At 36.5% G+C, this 18902-nt stretch overlaps 1 protein-coding gene across 1 annotated transcript in view; it reads right to left on the bottom strand.

Annotated features, from left to right (window-relative positions):
* Nucleotides 1–18902, bottom strand: part of LOC127626438 (cadherin-18-like) — a 139809-nt gene that overhangs the window by 44625 nt on the left and 76282 nt on the right. The window contains exons 5-7 of the mRNA XM_052102208.1: nucleotides 14726–14893; nucleotides 8953–9140; nucleotides 1560–1813 (exon numbers count right to left, since the gene is read on the bottom strand). Of these exons, the coding sequence (XP_051958168.1) occupies nucleotides 1560–1813; nucleotides 8953–9140; nucleotides 14726–14893 (610 nt within the window). The remainder of the gene's footprint in view (nucleotides 1–1559; nucleotides 1814–8952; nucleotides 9141–14725; nucleotides 14894–18902) is intronic.

Genomic DNA, 18902 nt, shown 5'->3' with positions numbered 1-18902 from the left:
AAAGCGCATGTGCCCGAGGCTACAGGAGCAATAACTACAGGGATAGTTGGGCATAACCTTTATCTTCCACGTGGTCCATTTTAGTGAGGAGAGTGAAATCACAGTGCAAACGAGCTGAAAAGGGCCTCCGCCAGGATTTTGTCAATTTGTTATGAACTTCCAAGAAGAACGGGGCCATTCATCAAGGTGAGTTTTTTTAAGTTCCTCTGGAGGAGACCACTCAAGACCGACCTCCTCCTACGCCCATGAAAGGAATCGAAGCTTCTCCTTGTCAATGGCGTGTGCACGCTCCTCGTCAGGGGAAGGGGCGGCAATTTCCTCCATTGACCACTTGCCAGATGCTGTGAGAGACATAACATCATCCCCAGCATTAGAACCGCCGAACGTGCTCATCACGCACATACTATATCGGCATAGATAAAGTATATGGAGATTGAGGCGCTCGTGTGGCGTGTACCAGCACGAGGTCCACCTCAAATTTATCCTGCTCGACCTCGCAGCTCCACGGTGCCTCCTTGTGTGGTCCCTCGGGAGTCACAGAAGAGGCAGATGGGAGGGTGTGGGAAGCTAAATCGTCCCTCAGAACGAGGGCGATTCGTGAGTGAAGCGTCTTGAGACTCATGTCCTCTCAGTGATGACAGTCTGTCTCTATGAGAGCTGTCTCTGCATGGGCGCAGCTCAGAGAGTGAATGCAGCTCTCACGCTGATCTGATGGCGGGATGTGTCCCTCGCATAAGGGACACTTACGGAACAACATCTTTAAAAAGACGTGAACACATCAGCAGTGTGCTCACGGATCATATATAAACAAGGTATAGACCTTTTAGTAATATAAAGTATACATATAGATATATATACACAATAATAAGGATACAAAACTCCTGCCAAAGCGCTGTGGAAAATCAGTATGCTGAAGCAGCCTGTTCACCAGCGAAGCGTCAAGCGGCGAGGCTCAGTAAATGTTAGCTGAATACTGCAAGTGAGCAGAGTCTTCTTGTTACCATGAATATCCCACCCGCTGACACATGTATGTTGACGGCGAAGTAGTAGAAGGCTTCTAGATGAGAGATGAATCGTTGTCTTGAAGGAAGAAATTTCGGAATGAATGGTGTTCGTCCGCCCGCTTTTATACTGGACAGCTTTGCGCCTAAAAGAGTGTGGCTTAAACACTATAGCCAATACTGCCGTTATTGTGAAAAGGTTTCAACTGTATCACGTAGAAGGAGACTCCTCATAGCAATAGCTTAGTGATGCAATGTAAAGTGTACTGAATCATAAGGGAACTATTTGCCAATGGGGTAAAATTAAAATAATAATAAAATTGTATTTTAGTATTTATAAATTTAAATACAGTAGTTTATAAGATCAAACAGTTTTTTTTTTTATTTCTCTGAAAACCAGACAACTAGCTTCTCAAGTAAATGTATCTTGTTATTAACTGGACAACAAGACACAAATTGTAAGCAAGACATTTTTTTTGCATTGTAAGTCAATAAAACGTGTAGTTACTGTGTTTTGCCTTTGCAGGGCAGTTAACCCTTAAATCTTCACTTTCTCACCTGACAGGACTACTTTTGCTGTCCGGGTCTCTCGCTGTGACAGCTCCCACTTCAGTTCCGATTTTGGTGTTCTCATAAACCTCCATAATGTAATAATCCATTGTGAAAACGGGCGGCTCGTCCACGTCTCCGACTGTAATCCTGAGTGTGGCATCATCTTTAAATGAGCCCAGATATGAGAGGTGTGGAGCCAGGTGCGTGTTCTCTGCAGAAATGTGAAGACTGTACTGTTTTTTCTTTTCGTAGTTAAGAGGCTGAAAAGAGAGCGGAGAATAAATTAGATTACAAAGCATATTTTTCTTTCTTGATTTGTAGAAAAGCTTTATTTACTACATTAGAGCACAGATGTAGACTTTAAATGAATAGTTGACAACCATCTACTCACAAAAAATGTTGTTCAAAACAGTTTAAATGTTCTTTTTTTTCAAAATGTGACTTTTTGAAGAATATCCTGGCTGCTCTTTTTTATTTTATGAAAGGGAATGGGTGTGAGACTTTCAAACTTCAAAATGACATAAAAAAGCACCAAAAAAAAAACATAAAAAGATGTGTGCATATGTCTTGTATTCCAAGTGTGCTTTCTAGTGCGCTATATAGTATATTCCAAGCCTTCTGAAGACAAACTACTTAATCTGAACCTCTGCTAGCTGCCTTGAGATGACACACAGGTCACATAAACTACAAAACATAGAGACTGTATCACCTAGATATCTCATAGAGACTGTGTCTTTTCCCTGAACTACCAAACACAAAACCCTCACTAAATCATTTAGACCTTTTTTATTAAGGTCAAACTTTAACAAAACAAACAAATTAAAGATAAACATAATATGAATATAAGTCTACTAAACATTAGATCTCTTTCTACCAAAGCACTAATAGAAAATTTTATTATTTCAGATCATAGTTTGGATGCGCTCTGTTTGACTGAAACCTGGCTTAAACCAGATGAATATATTAGTTTAAATGAATCTGCTCCCCCAGTTTATTGTTATAAACCTGAGTCTTGTCTGAAGGTTCGAGGAGGAGGTGTTGCTACAATTTACAGTGAAGATTTTGGTGTTACTCAGAGGACAGGGTATACATTTAAGTCTTTTGAACTATTTATGGTAAATGTGACACCATCAGATATAAATAAAAAAATTCTGCCATCTTTTACCCTTGCTACAGTAATAAGACCTGCACTATGGTATAATGATCACACTCATGCTCTCAAGAGAAGAGCTTGGAGAATGGAGCACAAGTGGAAGAATACAAAATTTGTATTTTGCGGTGCATGGAAGGATAGTGTCTGTAGCTACAGATGCTACAGACCATGTCAGCGTATAGTCCTAGATGTTTATTCAGTACTGTAGCTTAATTGGTTAGTCATAAAGCCTCAACAGAACCAGATATTACGTCGCAGCACAAGAGAAATGACTTCATGAATTTCTTTACTGATAAAATTGAAATAATCAGAAATAATGGAATTATGCAATCATCTGTCATAGCGCCTCAGAAAACAGTGTCTCATAATTTTCCTCACGTGCAACTTCAATCTTTTGCCATCATAGGTCATAACGAGCTAACAAAACTCAAAACATTAAAAGCCACAACATGTTTGTAAGATCCAATACCAACTAAGCTCTTAAAAGAGGTATTTCAAGTAATTTCAGAACCTCTTCTTAATATTATTGGCTCTTTGCTATCCTTAGGACATGTCCCAATAAACTTTAAAATGACAGTTATCAACGCTTATTCAGAAGCCACAACTTGATCCTGGAGAACTGGCTAAATATAGACAGATTTCAAATTTCCTGTTTATGTCGAATTTACTAAATAATTTAGTATTCTCCCAAATATTTTCCTTTCTACAGAGAAATAGTATATATGAACATGTTCAGTCAAGATTTAGGCCTCATCACAGTACAGAGACTGCACTTATCAGAGTTACAAATGACATGCTCTTATCATCTGATCGATACTGCATTTCACTTCTAGTGCTTTTAGATCTTAGTGCTGCATTCGACAAGATAGATCACAACATTCTCTTGAATAGGCTAGTAAATTATGTTGGAATTTGTGGAGTTGCATTAGCATGGTTTATGTCTTATTTAGCAGACCACTACCACTTAGTCTACTTATATGAGGAATTGTCAAATCAAACAAAAGTAAAGTATGGAGTGCCACAGGGATAAGTTTCAGGGCCTCTGCTTTTCTCCTTGTATATGCCCTGGGAGATATTATCAGGAATCGTGGAATATGTTTCCACTGTTATGCTGACGATATCCAAACTTTATATTTCTTCAAAACCTGATGAGATTTCACACTTCTCCAAATTAGCAGAGTGTATCAATGAAATAAAAGACTGGATGGACAGAAATTTCCTTCTACTCAATTCTGACAAAACAGAGGTACTAATTATTGGACCAAAAACCTCTAAAAATAAGCAGCTAAAATATAATTTGACCCTAGATGGATTTACTGTTACATCATCTTCAACAGTGAAGAACATGGGTGTTACATTTGATACAATCTGTCCTTTGAAAATCAAATTACCAATGTTTGTAGAACAGCATTCTTCCACCTAAGAAATATAGCTAAATTACAACACATGCTCTCATCATTTTGCTGATGCCAAAAAACTAATTAATGTGTTCATGACCTCAAGACTAGGTTATTGTAATGAATTACTGGGAGGATGTCCAACAAGATCAATAAATAAACCTAAATTGGTTCAAAATGCAGCAGCCAGAGTGCTGACGAGAACCAAGAAATATTATCATATTAGCCCCATTTTATCATTGTTACATTGGCTACCTGTTAAATTTCGTAATTTTTTAATTCTGTTAACTACGTACAAAGCTTTGAAGGGTTTAGCTCCGCAGTAATTTAGTGACCTTCTGTCATGCTATATTCCATCACGTTCATTACGATCGCAAAATTTTGGCCTGTTAATAGTTCCTAGTATATCAAAATCCACAAAAGTAGGTAGATCCTTTTCATATTTGGCTCCTAAACTATGTAATAATCTCCTAAGTCTAGACTAAAGACTCATCTATTTAGCCAGGCATCCACCTAATTTATACTTCAACTCACAATTAGGCTGCTTTAGTTAGGTCTGCCAGAACAAGAAACAGTGATCATGATCTATAACACTACAATAAATTGAATGATATCTATGCTAATAGATATTTGTTTCCCTGTCTCAGCCTTGGGACTCCTATCCTGAGGTCACCTGAACCGGCTGGATCCAGCTCGATTCCTGCTTCGTGTTGGACTCCACTGCTATGTGTTGCAACATCACTTCAGTCTATTATGATGAACTTCAGAGGAAGAACTGATGCAAACTCCAACATAAGACATGGGATACTTCATATGCCATTGTCTGAACCTTGGATTTAGATTAGACCTCACAGTAATTACCAGTTGGTTGAACTGTGATGCACCTCACTGATCTCTGCCTGCATCACCTCGGTCTAAAGATAGACTACACTCTTGAAATGGAATACATCAATTATCAATTAATTGACAACAAAACTTAATCCAGTAAATACAGGATGGACTACAAAGACATTAGTCATTAATCTTACAGTTCATACAAACTACTTGTTTAAACACTGGCCATTAACACTTACTAAGTTTAATCATTTTAAACCATGATTTGCACTATACATAATAATATTGGCATTATATTCATGATGTTAGCCTGAGGGGAACTGGCCCCCACATTGAGTCTGGTTTCTCCCAAGGTTATTTTTTCTCCGTTAACCTGGGATATATATATATATATATATATATATATATATATATATATATATATATATATTAGAGCTGTCGATTTAACGTGTTATTTCAGTGCGAATAATTTGACTAAAAATAATGCATTAAAAAGTTAACGCAATTAATCGCACTGCCCACCCTGATATGGAAGATTCCTGAGAAATGCAAGCTTGTAGTACCACCTGTTTAGTCCAGACGGCAGTAAGTAAAACTTACGTTCTTGCGTTCAAAACACTTGATGGAGTGCAAATCCGAACTAAGAGAACTCAAGATGTGTTCTAAGTATTAAACTATATTTAACTTGACATAGTGACCTAAAAATTTTATTTTTATGATGCAATGCACCCAAGCCCTGATATTTTTTTTATATTTAAAGATAACTATGTATCATTATTTCATCATTATTGTCGCGCACAAACACACAAGACGAGAGAGTCACAATGTCAGAGTAAACTGCTTTAATCGATAAAGCAGTCAACAGTACAAAAAGGGCAAATCCAGAGAAGAGTGGTAAACGGGAGCGTAAGGTCGAAGCCGGGGAATCAGAATAGGGAAAAGGGGCAAATCCGGATGAGAGTGGTCAAGGGGAGCGTAGGGTCGAAGCCGGGAAACAAGCATGAACTAGACGGGACTAGCGAGAGGAAAAGACAAGGGAACTAGAGGATCACAAGTGCTGGCAAAGCGAGGGGGGGTAAACTAAACAAAGGGAGTAGACAGGGGTACTAGGGGAACGAGGAGCTGGCAAGCTAAGGGGGTAATCAAGAGGAGTTCAAGGGGGGATCAAAACTAGACGAGACTAGCGGGGGCAAAGACACGTGAAACTAAATACAATAACCAACCTCCGTGAGACGAAAGGGTAGTGATATATATAGTGACGAGTGCAGGTGTAAACAATGAACAGGTGATGAGACGAGTGCAGGTGAAACTAATGTGCAGGAGTGCAGATGACACGAGTGCAGGTGGTCATAATGTTCTGGGGGATTGGAAGCGCGTGAGAAACTCGAGGAAGGGAGATTGCCTACGAGCATGTGAGCGAGTAGGAGCAAAGTGGGCGTGAGGGCTCGAGCGAGCAAAAAGAGCGTGAAAAGCTTGAGGGGGCGGAGCGAGGGAGTGTGCGTGTGTGTGCTAGACGATGCAGGGAGAAGCAGAGGAGCGGGGTCGTGACAATTATATATTTAATTATATTTATATGAGTGGCTTTCTCAGCAAATATTTGTATATGCGATTAAATGTGATTAATCGCGATTAATTAATTAGGACACCATGTAATTAATTCGATAAAAAATTTTAATCGATTGACAGCCCTAATATATATATATTTTTTTTATTCACCTATCATATGGATTTAGAACAAATTGACGGTGAGTAAATGTTGATAGTTATGCGTTTTTGGCAGAACTATCTCTGTAAAAAAATTGTCTCAGTCAGTTTCAGCCATTTGCTTTGCGAATTCTAGTGGCAAACACTTGGGAATGTATTGAGGTCAGTCTTTTTCATTTCCAGAGCATAGAGGTTAAATCATTCCCTAGTTTAGGTCACTATAGTATGCACTATGAAACATTCCTGACCTCTCATCTGACAGACCGGGTGGGCATTTATCAAAAAGTCTGGCTTTTGTAAAACTCTGTATTCATTAATTTCAAAGCTTTCCTGAACTCTGGGACCTAGAACTGGAATTGAATAAGCTCAGAATGCAGAGTTGATAAAAATTAATGAGCATCTGCACTCCGAGTATATATATCTATCAGTGTATTTGAGGAGTCTAGACCTAGCGAGCTGCCTTTTACCTTTTAGTATTGAATGTGTCATAAGTATTTTTAATTCTCTCGGAAAAGTTTTGCATGTTAATGTGAGTATGATGTTTTGATATGATATTGTTCTTTGTAGACTAGATCTGCTACATTGCTACAGAGACTTGCTTCTGCTAAAACATACACAGACATACTGAGTTAAGCAAGAGAACATGCTGCTACTGCTGCACAATTAGGCATTATACAACCCCCCAACAAAGCAGGGAAGCTGCACAAATGCATAACACAAAACACAAAGCCCAAATAAGCAGACCTACCACAAGACTGCGGCTGCTCTGAAGAACCATTTGTGCAGAATGTATGCTAGCAAGATGTGCCTTGGCCTGCTTGGCCAAATGGCATATTTATAATTAATTAAATCTCTATGTGTAGCTGGGCTACACATAGAGATTGGCTGAAACATCTAGTGACCTGGCTCATAATCTGAACCTGGACCTGGAAAGCCCAAAGCTTATTTAACTAGTGACTTAGCCTAGCTATGTGTGAATTAATTTAAACTAATGACCAAAGATAGTGATGTATGCAATTGCCTGATTTGTCTATGGATTTCCTTGATTAAAAACACGCTTATATGTGACATGGTTAAAAGCAGATCTTACCGTGAAAGCTGACATAAGAAAAAGGCCCAGCAAACACCTGAGCAAACAGCATTTTCAGTGAAAACTCTCACAGTGCGCTGCATTAAAACTGGCGTACATGCAAACTGAGCAAGTTTAAATGTTAGCCAAAGAGAGAGTATGCAAGTTGATTGCCAACCCGATTACACTTCAAATCAGCTTTCACCATGTGAGTCGATTGGCTTGACATATCACATGTGAACGAGCTGATTGGCTAACACATACCAAGTTCAAACAACTTATCACCTTGAGCCATTCAGAGTTTCAGGCCTGAATTTAGACATTAATAATCAATTTATATAAATATTTTATAAATATATTACCATAACGTTTCGAGTAAGTCTATGGTGTTTTGAAATGTAGACTACATTGGTTTCGGAACAGAGCTAATAAGTGTATAACATTAGATATTGTGATAGTTTGACAATATCTTGACAAGGATAATTATATCGCCCCTTTCCTTGTTTTTATGTTGAAAGACTGCAATATACACAAGTGAAAAGTGTGAAAAACTGAAAACATTAATACAATTCAGAGGCTGTTTAGTTTCACTGGAGCTGTTAATTAGGCTCAACTGCAACTTTTTCTTTCACATTTTGGCTTCTATATACTGTAGCTCTATATTTATTTGTGTCTCTTTTGGTGTCACTATCTAAACCCGGATAATTCTAAGTCATTCATTACAAAAATAATATACACTAGATTCAGGGTGTTGCTATGTGTTTATTAAAGTTTCCTGAGTAGTTTTTAGCATGTTGCTAGGGCGTGTTCCTGTGGGTTGCAAAGTAGTTGCTTACTGGCTTAAGCCAAAAGAGCCCACTTCCAAGTTTCAAAGATATTCTGGTCCCTAGATATGGCTACTTAAATGTAAGACTATGGGATTTTCCCCTCCATTTTATCGACTGGGTTCCTGCAGTTTTCAACAGAGGAACTTCCAAGACGTTTCTTTTGTGGTTACTGAACAAGGATTTAAATACATAATTTTGATTCAAAATCACTTATTCACATTTTGATTTAATTCACTAATAAATCATTCAGAACAGATCATTCAGTTTTGTAAATTCGTTGAAAAGAAACAACTCTGGAAAACAATTCAAGGACAAGCCAAACGTTTAATACGTAGGATTAAGGGTTTGACCAAATCCCTAATCCTATATATGAGTATCTGCAATAGTAACACACTACTAAAAATTACTTCAATACCTTTTTCAGTGTGATAATGCCCTCTCCAGTGTCTTTGTCAGTAGAAATGGAGAACATTCCAGCACCCTCTGGGTTCAGGATGGTGTATTTCATGTCTGCATTGATTCCGATGTCCTCATCGTTGGCTTTGATCTTTCCCACCGGTTTTCCCACCTGTGCCGACTCGGGAACAAACACCTGGTAATTCTCTGCAGACACACACAAAAGCTTACTTAGTGGTTTGTTCGACTGGCTGGATGTTATTTTGAAGCATCTATCATGAGGCCCATGTTTGGTTGTGATGTTGTGGTCTAGGAGCAAGCCAAACTGCACCATGCTATTTCACAAGAAAGCCTTGCCCACATTCCAAACATCCCGATTAAAGAACAAAGTCCTGAATGCAACAGAGCATAACACTTTTTTTTCAGTATTTTTCCAATACATTTTCTCCTGAGGTGTTACAAAAAAAACCAGTAAAGAGTTCTATGAACTCTCTGCATCAAACCAACCAGCTCCAAGATGAATCACAACATTAAAAAACACTGTAAAAAAGTGTTCGAGTTAAGACTGTGTCTTCACACTATATTTTAACCTTGTGCAATCCCGTGTACACATGCGTGGACTTTGGATTTTGGCTTTGCTATAAACAACACATAATTTAAATACATTTAAATCGATTGATCTCAGATCTGGAGACTCTGGGCTGTCAGTTTAACTGGCAGTTAACAGTTTAACTTTCAATGTACGGAGTCATGTGACAAAACAACATGGCGCCAATCACAGCAAAGTTAGTTTTTTCCTTAGAAATCCTATATTTACTGGGCATTATCACATTGAGAATCAATTGGTCCATCCAAAAACTGAAAGATCTTGCTTTCAAGGATTTATATGGAGTTAGGGTGAAATTAAGGTGCATTAAGAACTGTTCTGAGACCAGTGCAGACAGACAGCACACTGTCTCTCTGATGATGTTTGAAACACTCATGTATGGCAGACATGGGACAATGGTAATCAGTAGGCCCTACTTAGATTCAGAATGTATAATGTATAATTTTATTTTAACATGGTTGGCAGTGATTGGATGATGCTGGCCAATACTTTGAATCAGAATTAATTTAGCTAATTTCTGATGTAATATATGTAATGTCTCAAAAACATAAATAACCAACACCCTGGAAACATAATAATATTATATATATATATATATTTATATTTCTATAGCTTAATATTATTTGTCCACATATGTTGCCATACATTTTTAGAAAGTATTTATATCTAGTATTTATAGTATTAATATATTATATTGTCATGCTTCATAGGGGTGGCTGGTCACTTCTAAGCTCATACTAACAGTGACCTCATTTCCCAAAAGCATAATTAATCTTAGTAGATGGTAGAATCCATCTTACAATTCATCTTAGTTTTTCAGACCTTTTCCCAATGCAATAACTTAAGTATTACTTAACAATGGTCGTATTTTACAAGTGTTCTGGAGTAAACGAAGAATGCTAAAAGCATCGTAAGGAGACAGATTTATGCAGTCAACAGCAGAACAATTGCAAAATTATACTTAATACACTTAACACAATGTAATTGTATGATGATTACACTTTCTGCAGCATATAATGATAATTTAATTTCAGCTACTTTTAAGGATTACTTATTAGTAAAACTAACAAAAAATGTAAAATAATAATAAATAAATACATAAAATAGATAAACAAGCAAATAGATAAATAAGCTAGTATTAAATTGAATTTTGTGGACAGCCACATTGTTGGTAACAAAAAAGGTAACAACGAATTGGCTATAGGCTACATCGCCTATAAAAAAATTGACCCTTATCACATTGGGGTGCAACGAACAGACCTCTGCTTGATTGGTGAATGTTCCTAAAGCACAGCTTCCAGTCTCCCATTTACATTCCTCTAACAACATGGTGAACCTCGTTATATTCAGTATGTGCTTGATCATTGTCAGGATCATTCACAGATCCTCAGTGGCTACCACAGCCCACTAGCACATCTTTACTGACCCTGTAAGCAATTGCACCTTGACCCACAACATTTGTGAAAATGAATCATTGCAAACGCACATGAAAAGAACAAAGCAGTGATTGTCTAAATGTAATAGATCATTCTGCACAAAATTATCACAAACTACATTTAAGTAGCTTAAGTAGTTATTTGGTTGAGTATTTAAGAAAATAAATGTAATTTTTTTTTCCAGCTAGGTAAATAATGTTACTAATAGTTTGTCTAATGCTAAATACAAATATAATGAGGTTTTAATGATGAGTGACACTACACTGTCACATTTCAGCTCTTCACATATAAAGACAGTTACTCTCTTAATCTCTTCATCTCTGGAGCATTTTTTGTGCTGCTGGCAAATTTTGGGCAATTTTTCACACTCAAACTAATAAGCTCACCATTCACACATAATACAGACTAATTGCAAATACACACACATTATTTTGTCTTATTGTGTATTATATATATATATATATATATATATATATATATATATATATATATATATATATATATATATATATATATTTATTATTATTATCTGATATTGTATTTTTTGTGCTCTGGAAGCTTCTGTCACCAAAACAAATTCCTTGTATGTGCAAGCATACTTGATAATTCTGACATTGATTCTGACTACAGCCATGGGCAAAAGTATTGGCAGTGACATAAAGTTTGTGTTTCACAAAGTTTTCTGCTTCAGCTGTTGTGGTGTTGATTCACATTGTTTCTAGATTATTGTGCAGAGTGATCAGATGCATTTTAAATAATTGCAAAAAACTTAATTGGCCAAAAAAACATTATCACAAAAAACAACTTTCACAGTTTTTTGGCCCTGGCACAAAATGACCAGCCAACATAATTTCACTAATCATATAATCAGCATCTGGGAAAGTGTGAACGAGTACTAGTCAGGTGAAATCACTCTATCATTCTGATTGGATTATAAGAGCAGACTGATTGCTATAAGAGGAGGGAAGAAGTGCTTCCAATCATTTTGTTCTTGTTTGCAATGGTTACCTCTAAAGAAAGACGAGCAGCCATCATCGCTTTGCATCAAAATGGCCTCACATGTAAGGAAATTGCTGCAAAGAATATTGCACCTGAAAGAAACATTTACCAAATCATCAAGAAGGCTTCAGGACATCCAGCAAGCGCCAGGACCGCTTGCTGGAATCGTGTCATCACCAGTGCAGAGTTTGCTCAATATTGGCAGCAGGTTGGTGTGAGTGCATCTGCAGGCTCAGTGAGGCGAAGACTTTTGGACAATGACCTGGTGTCAAGAAAGGCAGCAAAGAAGCCACCTCTCTCCAAGAAAAACATCAAGGACAGACTGAAATTCTGCAGGAAGTACAAGGATTGGACAGCAGAAGACTGGTGCAAAGTTATTTTCCTCTGATGAAGCCCCCTTCTGACTGTTTGGGACATCTGGAAAATCGATAGTCCGGATAGACCGAGAAGAAAAGGTGAACACTTCCATGAGTCCTGTGTCGTACCAACAGTGAAGCATCCTGAGACCATCCATGTGTGGGTTTGTTTTTCATCCAAGGGAGTGGGCTCTCTCACAATTCTGCCCAAAATCACTGCCATGAATAAAGAATGGTATCAAAATGTCCTGCAAGAGCAACTTCTACCAACGATCCAGGAGCAATTTGGTGATGATCCGTGCATTTTCCAGCATGATGGAGCACCATGTCACAAGGCAAGAGTGATAATGAAGTGGCACAGAGATCATTACATTGAAATGTTGGATCCGAGGCAAGGCAACTCCCCGGATCTTAATCCCATAGAGAACTTGTGGTCAATCCTCAAAAGGCGAGTGGACAAACGGAAGCCCACAAATTGTGATCAACTCCGAGCACTAATAAGGCAAGAATGGATCACCATCAGTCTGGATTTGGCCCAGAAGCTGATATCCAGCATGCCAGAGCGAATTGCAGAGGTTCAACACTGTAAATATTCACTCTTTGCATATATTGAATGGTTTTGCAGATAAAAGCCTTTCAAATTTATGAAATGCTTATCATTGTTTTCCAGTATACCATAGAAACATGTGAAAAATAATCTACAAATACTGAAGCAGCAAACTTTGCAAAACATAACATTTATGTCACTGCCAATACTTTTGGCCATGGCTGTATACACAAGCAAGCTCATAGACAAGTAAAAAATGTCTATTGTTTTTAGAAAGCTGCTTAACGTAATAGCAGATATAAGCTTTTTAGCTATTTGGGGCTTACAGCATCAATGATCGGCACATGAAAGAGATGTTTGTATTTGATGTCTAACAGATATCGTATTTTACCTTGTGATTCTTTTGAAAATGCGCTGATTTTTGAAGTTAATGTTTTCAGGCCTTACTTTGTTATTTTGTGAAACATGAATGCAGGAGTGATGGTTATCTATAAGTTAAGATTCCCTAAATAATACCCCATATGTCTGACTTATGCATTCGGAAACTTTAACATTTTTATTGTAATCTTTTACGAGGCAGGTCCACAGAGTTTAAGAAGTTAAGCAACACTTAATGTGTGTCCTAGCGTGTTCATGTTAAGTGCAGCTTTGAAAAAAGGTTCGTAAAAAATTAGGAATGTTTGTAAAATTGCTCTTGGAAAACATTCTTAACCACTAAGATCAAACATTATTTGGAAACGAGGCCCTGATTGGTTAATTCTTTTGCAGGATAATTGGGAGTGTCATTTTTCACAACAAAATATGGAAATTACACGCAATAAAAAAGTTAAATTGAAATTGCTTTGTGGTTTCTACAGAAGCATATCCCACAGGTTCACAACCTTGAAGCTAAAAGTAGGTCTGTCTTAAAAGGCTTATATGATAAACGTTCAAATCCATTTCTTTATGAAGAAAATAACTCGTCTGTTGTGCTCTGTTTCTGAGGATAAAAATAAAACTACAAAAAATCAAGATCCAAGACACAAAATTTGATGCTTACACAATAAAAAAACATGCTGTTCACTCCTCTGTTTTCTGCATGCTAATTAATAGTAAAATATCTAACTGCGGCATACAGTTTATATGATGAGTCATCTGTTATCAAGACTGCATTTACATAAGGTAGATTTTCTACCTCTATAGGCTAATTATATAGTGTCCATAATCACTCCTTGAGAAATTTAACAGTACATCCTAATGAATGTCTTGAATAAATGAGAAAGCCCACTTTGAGGAGAAGTGCATTATAACAGCATACTGTACGGTTAACCTTCAAGTAGTAATGAGGATATCTGAGGCTGATGACGAATGAAAAAGCGAGGTCAAGTTATTTTTTGTTTTTGCCAACATCTGAAGCATACTAATCCAGGAGTCCTTCAACATCTCACTTAATCGCTTTAGAAAGTTAAGTCTGAATAAATTACTCAGTATGGATATTAGACTAGTAGTTTCCTTAAAAAAAAGAAGCATGGAAAGACCAGCCTGAATTTACAGGCTGGTTTAAGCTGGTTTATGCTGATATGGTGTTGGTCTAGCCGGTGGACCAAAATATCAAGGAATCTGCGTACCAAATCCTTATGAAGCCAACTTTTTAGAACAGCCTTAAAAAAGTGTGAAGCCTATGATTAAAATGCTTAAAACCTTGAAATATTGCCTACGTAGGCAGCTCACTAGCTTTGAAACACAGACAACATATGCAGGCGACCTATTTATTCTTCAGTTTTCAGCAGGAGAGATTCTCCAATGAAAGCAATATGGTACCTTTTTTGTTTTCCTATCGAAATGCAACAATGGCTGACAATACTCACTCTGAGGAAATTTGGGTGGGTTGTCGTTGACGTCAGTGAGCGTGATGTTGACCGTGGTGGAGCCCGAAAGCCCACCCACTTGGCCTGCCATGTCTTTGGCCTGAATTACCACTGAATAATGCTCTCTTGCCTCTCGGTCCATGTCTCCCAAGGCTGTTCTGATGATACCTGAATAAACAAACACAAACACACATGCGTTGGTAATTTGCACTTTAAATTCAAAGGTTACTAAAAGGATAAGGCAGGAGGCAATGAACTACACTGCAAAAAGAGGCTGTGGCTCAGATGGTAGAGCGGGTCGGCTGTTAATCGCAGGGTTTGGCGGTTCGATTCCCGGCCCACGCGACTCCACATGCCGAAGTGGCCTTGGGCAAGACACTGAACCCCAAGTTGCTCCCAATGGCAAGTCTGCTGCCATTGGTGTGAGTGTGTGTGTGAATGGGTGATTGGGACACAAAGTAAAGCACTTTGGTAACCACTAAGGTTAAAAAATATGCTATAAAAGTGCAGGCCATTTGTTGCTTTTGGAAACCAGTGATAAAAGCAATGTGAAAACAGACATTGCTATTATTGAATTAAGGTTCAATAAATATTATGAATGAATAATTAATAAATTATAGTATTCTAGAATTCCTTCATGTTAAAATCTGAATAAACATGATTATGGTAACATTAGTTCATGTGTTCGGTTTCATGAACTAACAATGAACAATATATTTCTTTTTACAGCATTTATTGTTCTTAGTTAATGTTAGTTAATAAAAATACAATTGTTCATTGTTAATTCATGTTAGTTCATAGTGCATTAAATAATACAACTTAAATGTATTAGTATATGTTGAAACTAACATTAACCAAGATTAGTAAAAGCTGTAAATGTGTAAAATAGTAAAAGTATTGTTCATTCATAGTTCATGTTAACTATTGTTGTTAACTAATGTCAATAAATGGAACCTTATTGTAAAGTATTACCATGATTATTATTATTAATAATAATCGATTTGAATGAATAATAATATTAATTATGAAATTAAATATTATTAATAATTATTATTATTATCATTATTGTTGTTGTTGTTATTACTTTATTAAATATGTATTTCCTGTATTAAATAATACTATTTATTATTATTATTGTTTTTGTTGTTATTACTGTATGAAATATTATAAATGATAACAATAATAATAATATTATTATCATCATTAACAACAATAATAGTCTGAATAAATAATTCAAATAATAATGTTTATTATCCTTAATGTAGGTTGATTACAGTTGCCAAGAAATATAGCAATGTGTTGCATGTATCCGGTTGAAAAGCCTATTTTCAGTTTCCTAATGTCAACGTACTAAATAGAGTTTTCGAAAGTCTCTATTTATAAATGTTGTTCCAGTGTGGATTATAGGTGCAAGGTGGCAAAATCAATGCATTTTCAATCAAAGCTGTATTTGTGTGGACAAGGCCTCAGGTTTGTAAAATTTGCTAAATTATAGTCTGAAAGTTAAATACAGGTCCAGAATCCAAAAATAGCCCACACACGTACTGTAAAGAATAGGAGCAGCACACCTAGGAATCTCCTTAAAGGTGTTTTTATAAAGAGCTTTTTCAAAAGAGCATTCATACTTGCATCAATACTTGCTCATGTAATCATTACACATAACATGAGAACATAAACACATACAGTAGGTATAAATAAATCTAATGTTTACACACATTGATGTATCATATCTATATATCATTCTAATATGTATCCAGTGTATTTGTCAAGACAAATGTTTGAGTGATTCAAAAAACTTTGAATTAAAGTTAATAAAATGCATGTAATAAAAAAAGAAAAAAGTATGTGTTGATGTTTCTTTAGCGTCTTTTCAAGGTCAGATTTTCTGAGACGCTTTCACAAGCTTTCAAATGAGAACAGAATCTTGAAGTAAATTCAGCCTATACTATACTCGCATGCATGCAGTTACACAAGCATGCGCGCACACATACACGTTCATAAATGCATGCACACATACTTGTGCACAGAATGGAAAGCAAGAAAATTTACAAAAGTGAGAAACCTGTCTTATTCCATTTAAACCAGCATAGAAAATGACCTTTGAGAGTTTAGTTCAATTTAATGACACCATTATTGTTCCATTAATTTCAGATCTTAATGAGTTTTTACATGATTATTACCCCACATACAGTTCTGTGGTGTCGCTGTGATGGGTGGGGACACCAAAGACAGTAACAAAGGCATCAGCAGACTAAAACATCACTATAGCCAAAAAAAGACTGCAGAAACTAGTGACACTAGAAATTCCTTTAAGCAAATTCAGTATGTCCTTCTGCTAGAAGATATAGTCCCTGAAATGTAAATCAGTTTTATAAAAAGCAACAAAGTTATATTTGCTTATAACAAATATATCAGTTTTCAAGTCAGAATGCTTTGCTTTTTCTGTGATAACATCAAGAAAGCCAATGAAACTCACACAGACAGGCAGAAAATGTTCAGAATGCTCAGAACGCTAGATTTTATTTGTGTCAGATTTGAGAAATCTTCACTCAAGGTGGAATGGCAGAAACAATCACTCTTTACAAAATGGAAGTGCTATCAGAAGATCCAAATACTGCTTTATATTAGCTTGAAAACAATAGCTGTGGTAGCCTGCGGCTTGCTTTGATAGAGGGTTTAGACTTTGACACACAGTCAATACACACAAGCCATTAAAGAATAGATTAAATACTTGTGAATAATTAGACAGACTACAGATTCAGTATAGCATTCACATCCCTGTAATTGACTGATTCATTTTGCACCTTAATTTATGGACTGCAAACAGAGAGAAAATATTGATTTGTCATTATTAGACTGAAAAGTGGTTTTCCACAGACTATTTGGACAAAAAATCGAATTGCAATTATTTGGAAAAAATATTTTGATGATTTGAACTGCGATATGATTATTAACATTAAAAAAAAAGCTAGTTAGTGTTTGACCAAAATAAGCCATGTTCTACTGCCAATACAAGCTCACTGTTCAAGAAAGGATGAGTTCACACAAGAACCACGCTAAATAAATAATAATAAATAAAACAATAAAAAAGAAATACAGTGAAACATAAAGGGAGATTAACATATGCACATCATCTTCACATTGATGTGATATGATGGGGTCTAAGCCCACATTTCATAATTTTTTTGGAACCCAATAAATTATTAAGTTAAAAAATATATATTTTTTGTATAACAACAACAACTATTCTTCTTCTTCTTCTTCTTCTTATTATTATTATTATTATAAAACAGTACTATTATTTTTTTAACCTGTATGCAGCATAGGTATACAGGCCTTTATTTTAACGGAAACATTTATTTTGGCGGTAGAGGAAGACGTTTTTGTTGACAATGACCTTTTACCGCCATTTTGACGGAAACATTTATTTTGGCGGTAGAGGAAGACGTTTTTGTTGACATTGACCTTTTAATGCAGAGAAATGCAGTCATGCACTCTTCTAGCAACATAAACTCAGTATTGTGAGGTTATTTTAGATTTGGATAGTAACTTTAAACAACCAAGCATATGTGGTATTACACAAATGTGCAATGTTATGGCCCTGGGCGTTGATGTTATTTTTTGTCAACCAGATGACATTGATTGTTCCAGGGTGGAAAAGACAACGCCCTTCACCCCAGTGTGTTTGCCTCCTCTCACCAGCACCTGTATCTGCGTTTTGTGTTCCTTTTTGGATTTATTATATTATTATAATTTTATAATTAACAAACATTTATAAATTATGTTAAATTGTATCCACGTGTGGCCTCCCCTTCATGTTACTCTGCCTTGAGCCGGGTGGTTTGGAACTTAAGGGGGCTCGTCATCTGAGATTATAGCTGGGATCAGGTCAGTAATGCCCTTGGGAATGTATGTCACACAGTCTGTGAGAGGTATTGTGTTAGTTTGAAATATTTCGTGGGCCTGTTTACTAATTGGCCAGTCAATCATTTATTGGTATTTGTTTGACTGTCAATTAGGTCTATGTAGTGTTCGGGGGAGTGCTACATGGATTTTGATAATGTGATTATGAGGAAATCATATTTTGGTTAACTTTAAGAATTGGGTTATAGTTAAAAATATTTTGGAATTTTTCCTGGTGTTGGAGACGGGAATGTCATCATCCTGTGGTCAAAGT

This window comes from Xyrauchen texanus, chromosome 33 (genome assembly GCF_025860055.1).
Source record: "Xyrauchen texanus isolate HMW12.3.18 chromosome 33, RBS_HiC_50CHRs, whole genome shotgun sequence".
Taxonomy (NCBI): Eukaryota; Metazoa; Chordata; class Actinopteri; order Cypriniformes; family Catostomidae; genus Xyrauchen; species Xyrauchen texanus.
The sequence above is the reverse complement of the archived record's forward strand: the minus strand, read 5'-3'. Positions and strand labels throughout refer to the sequence as shown.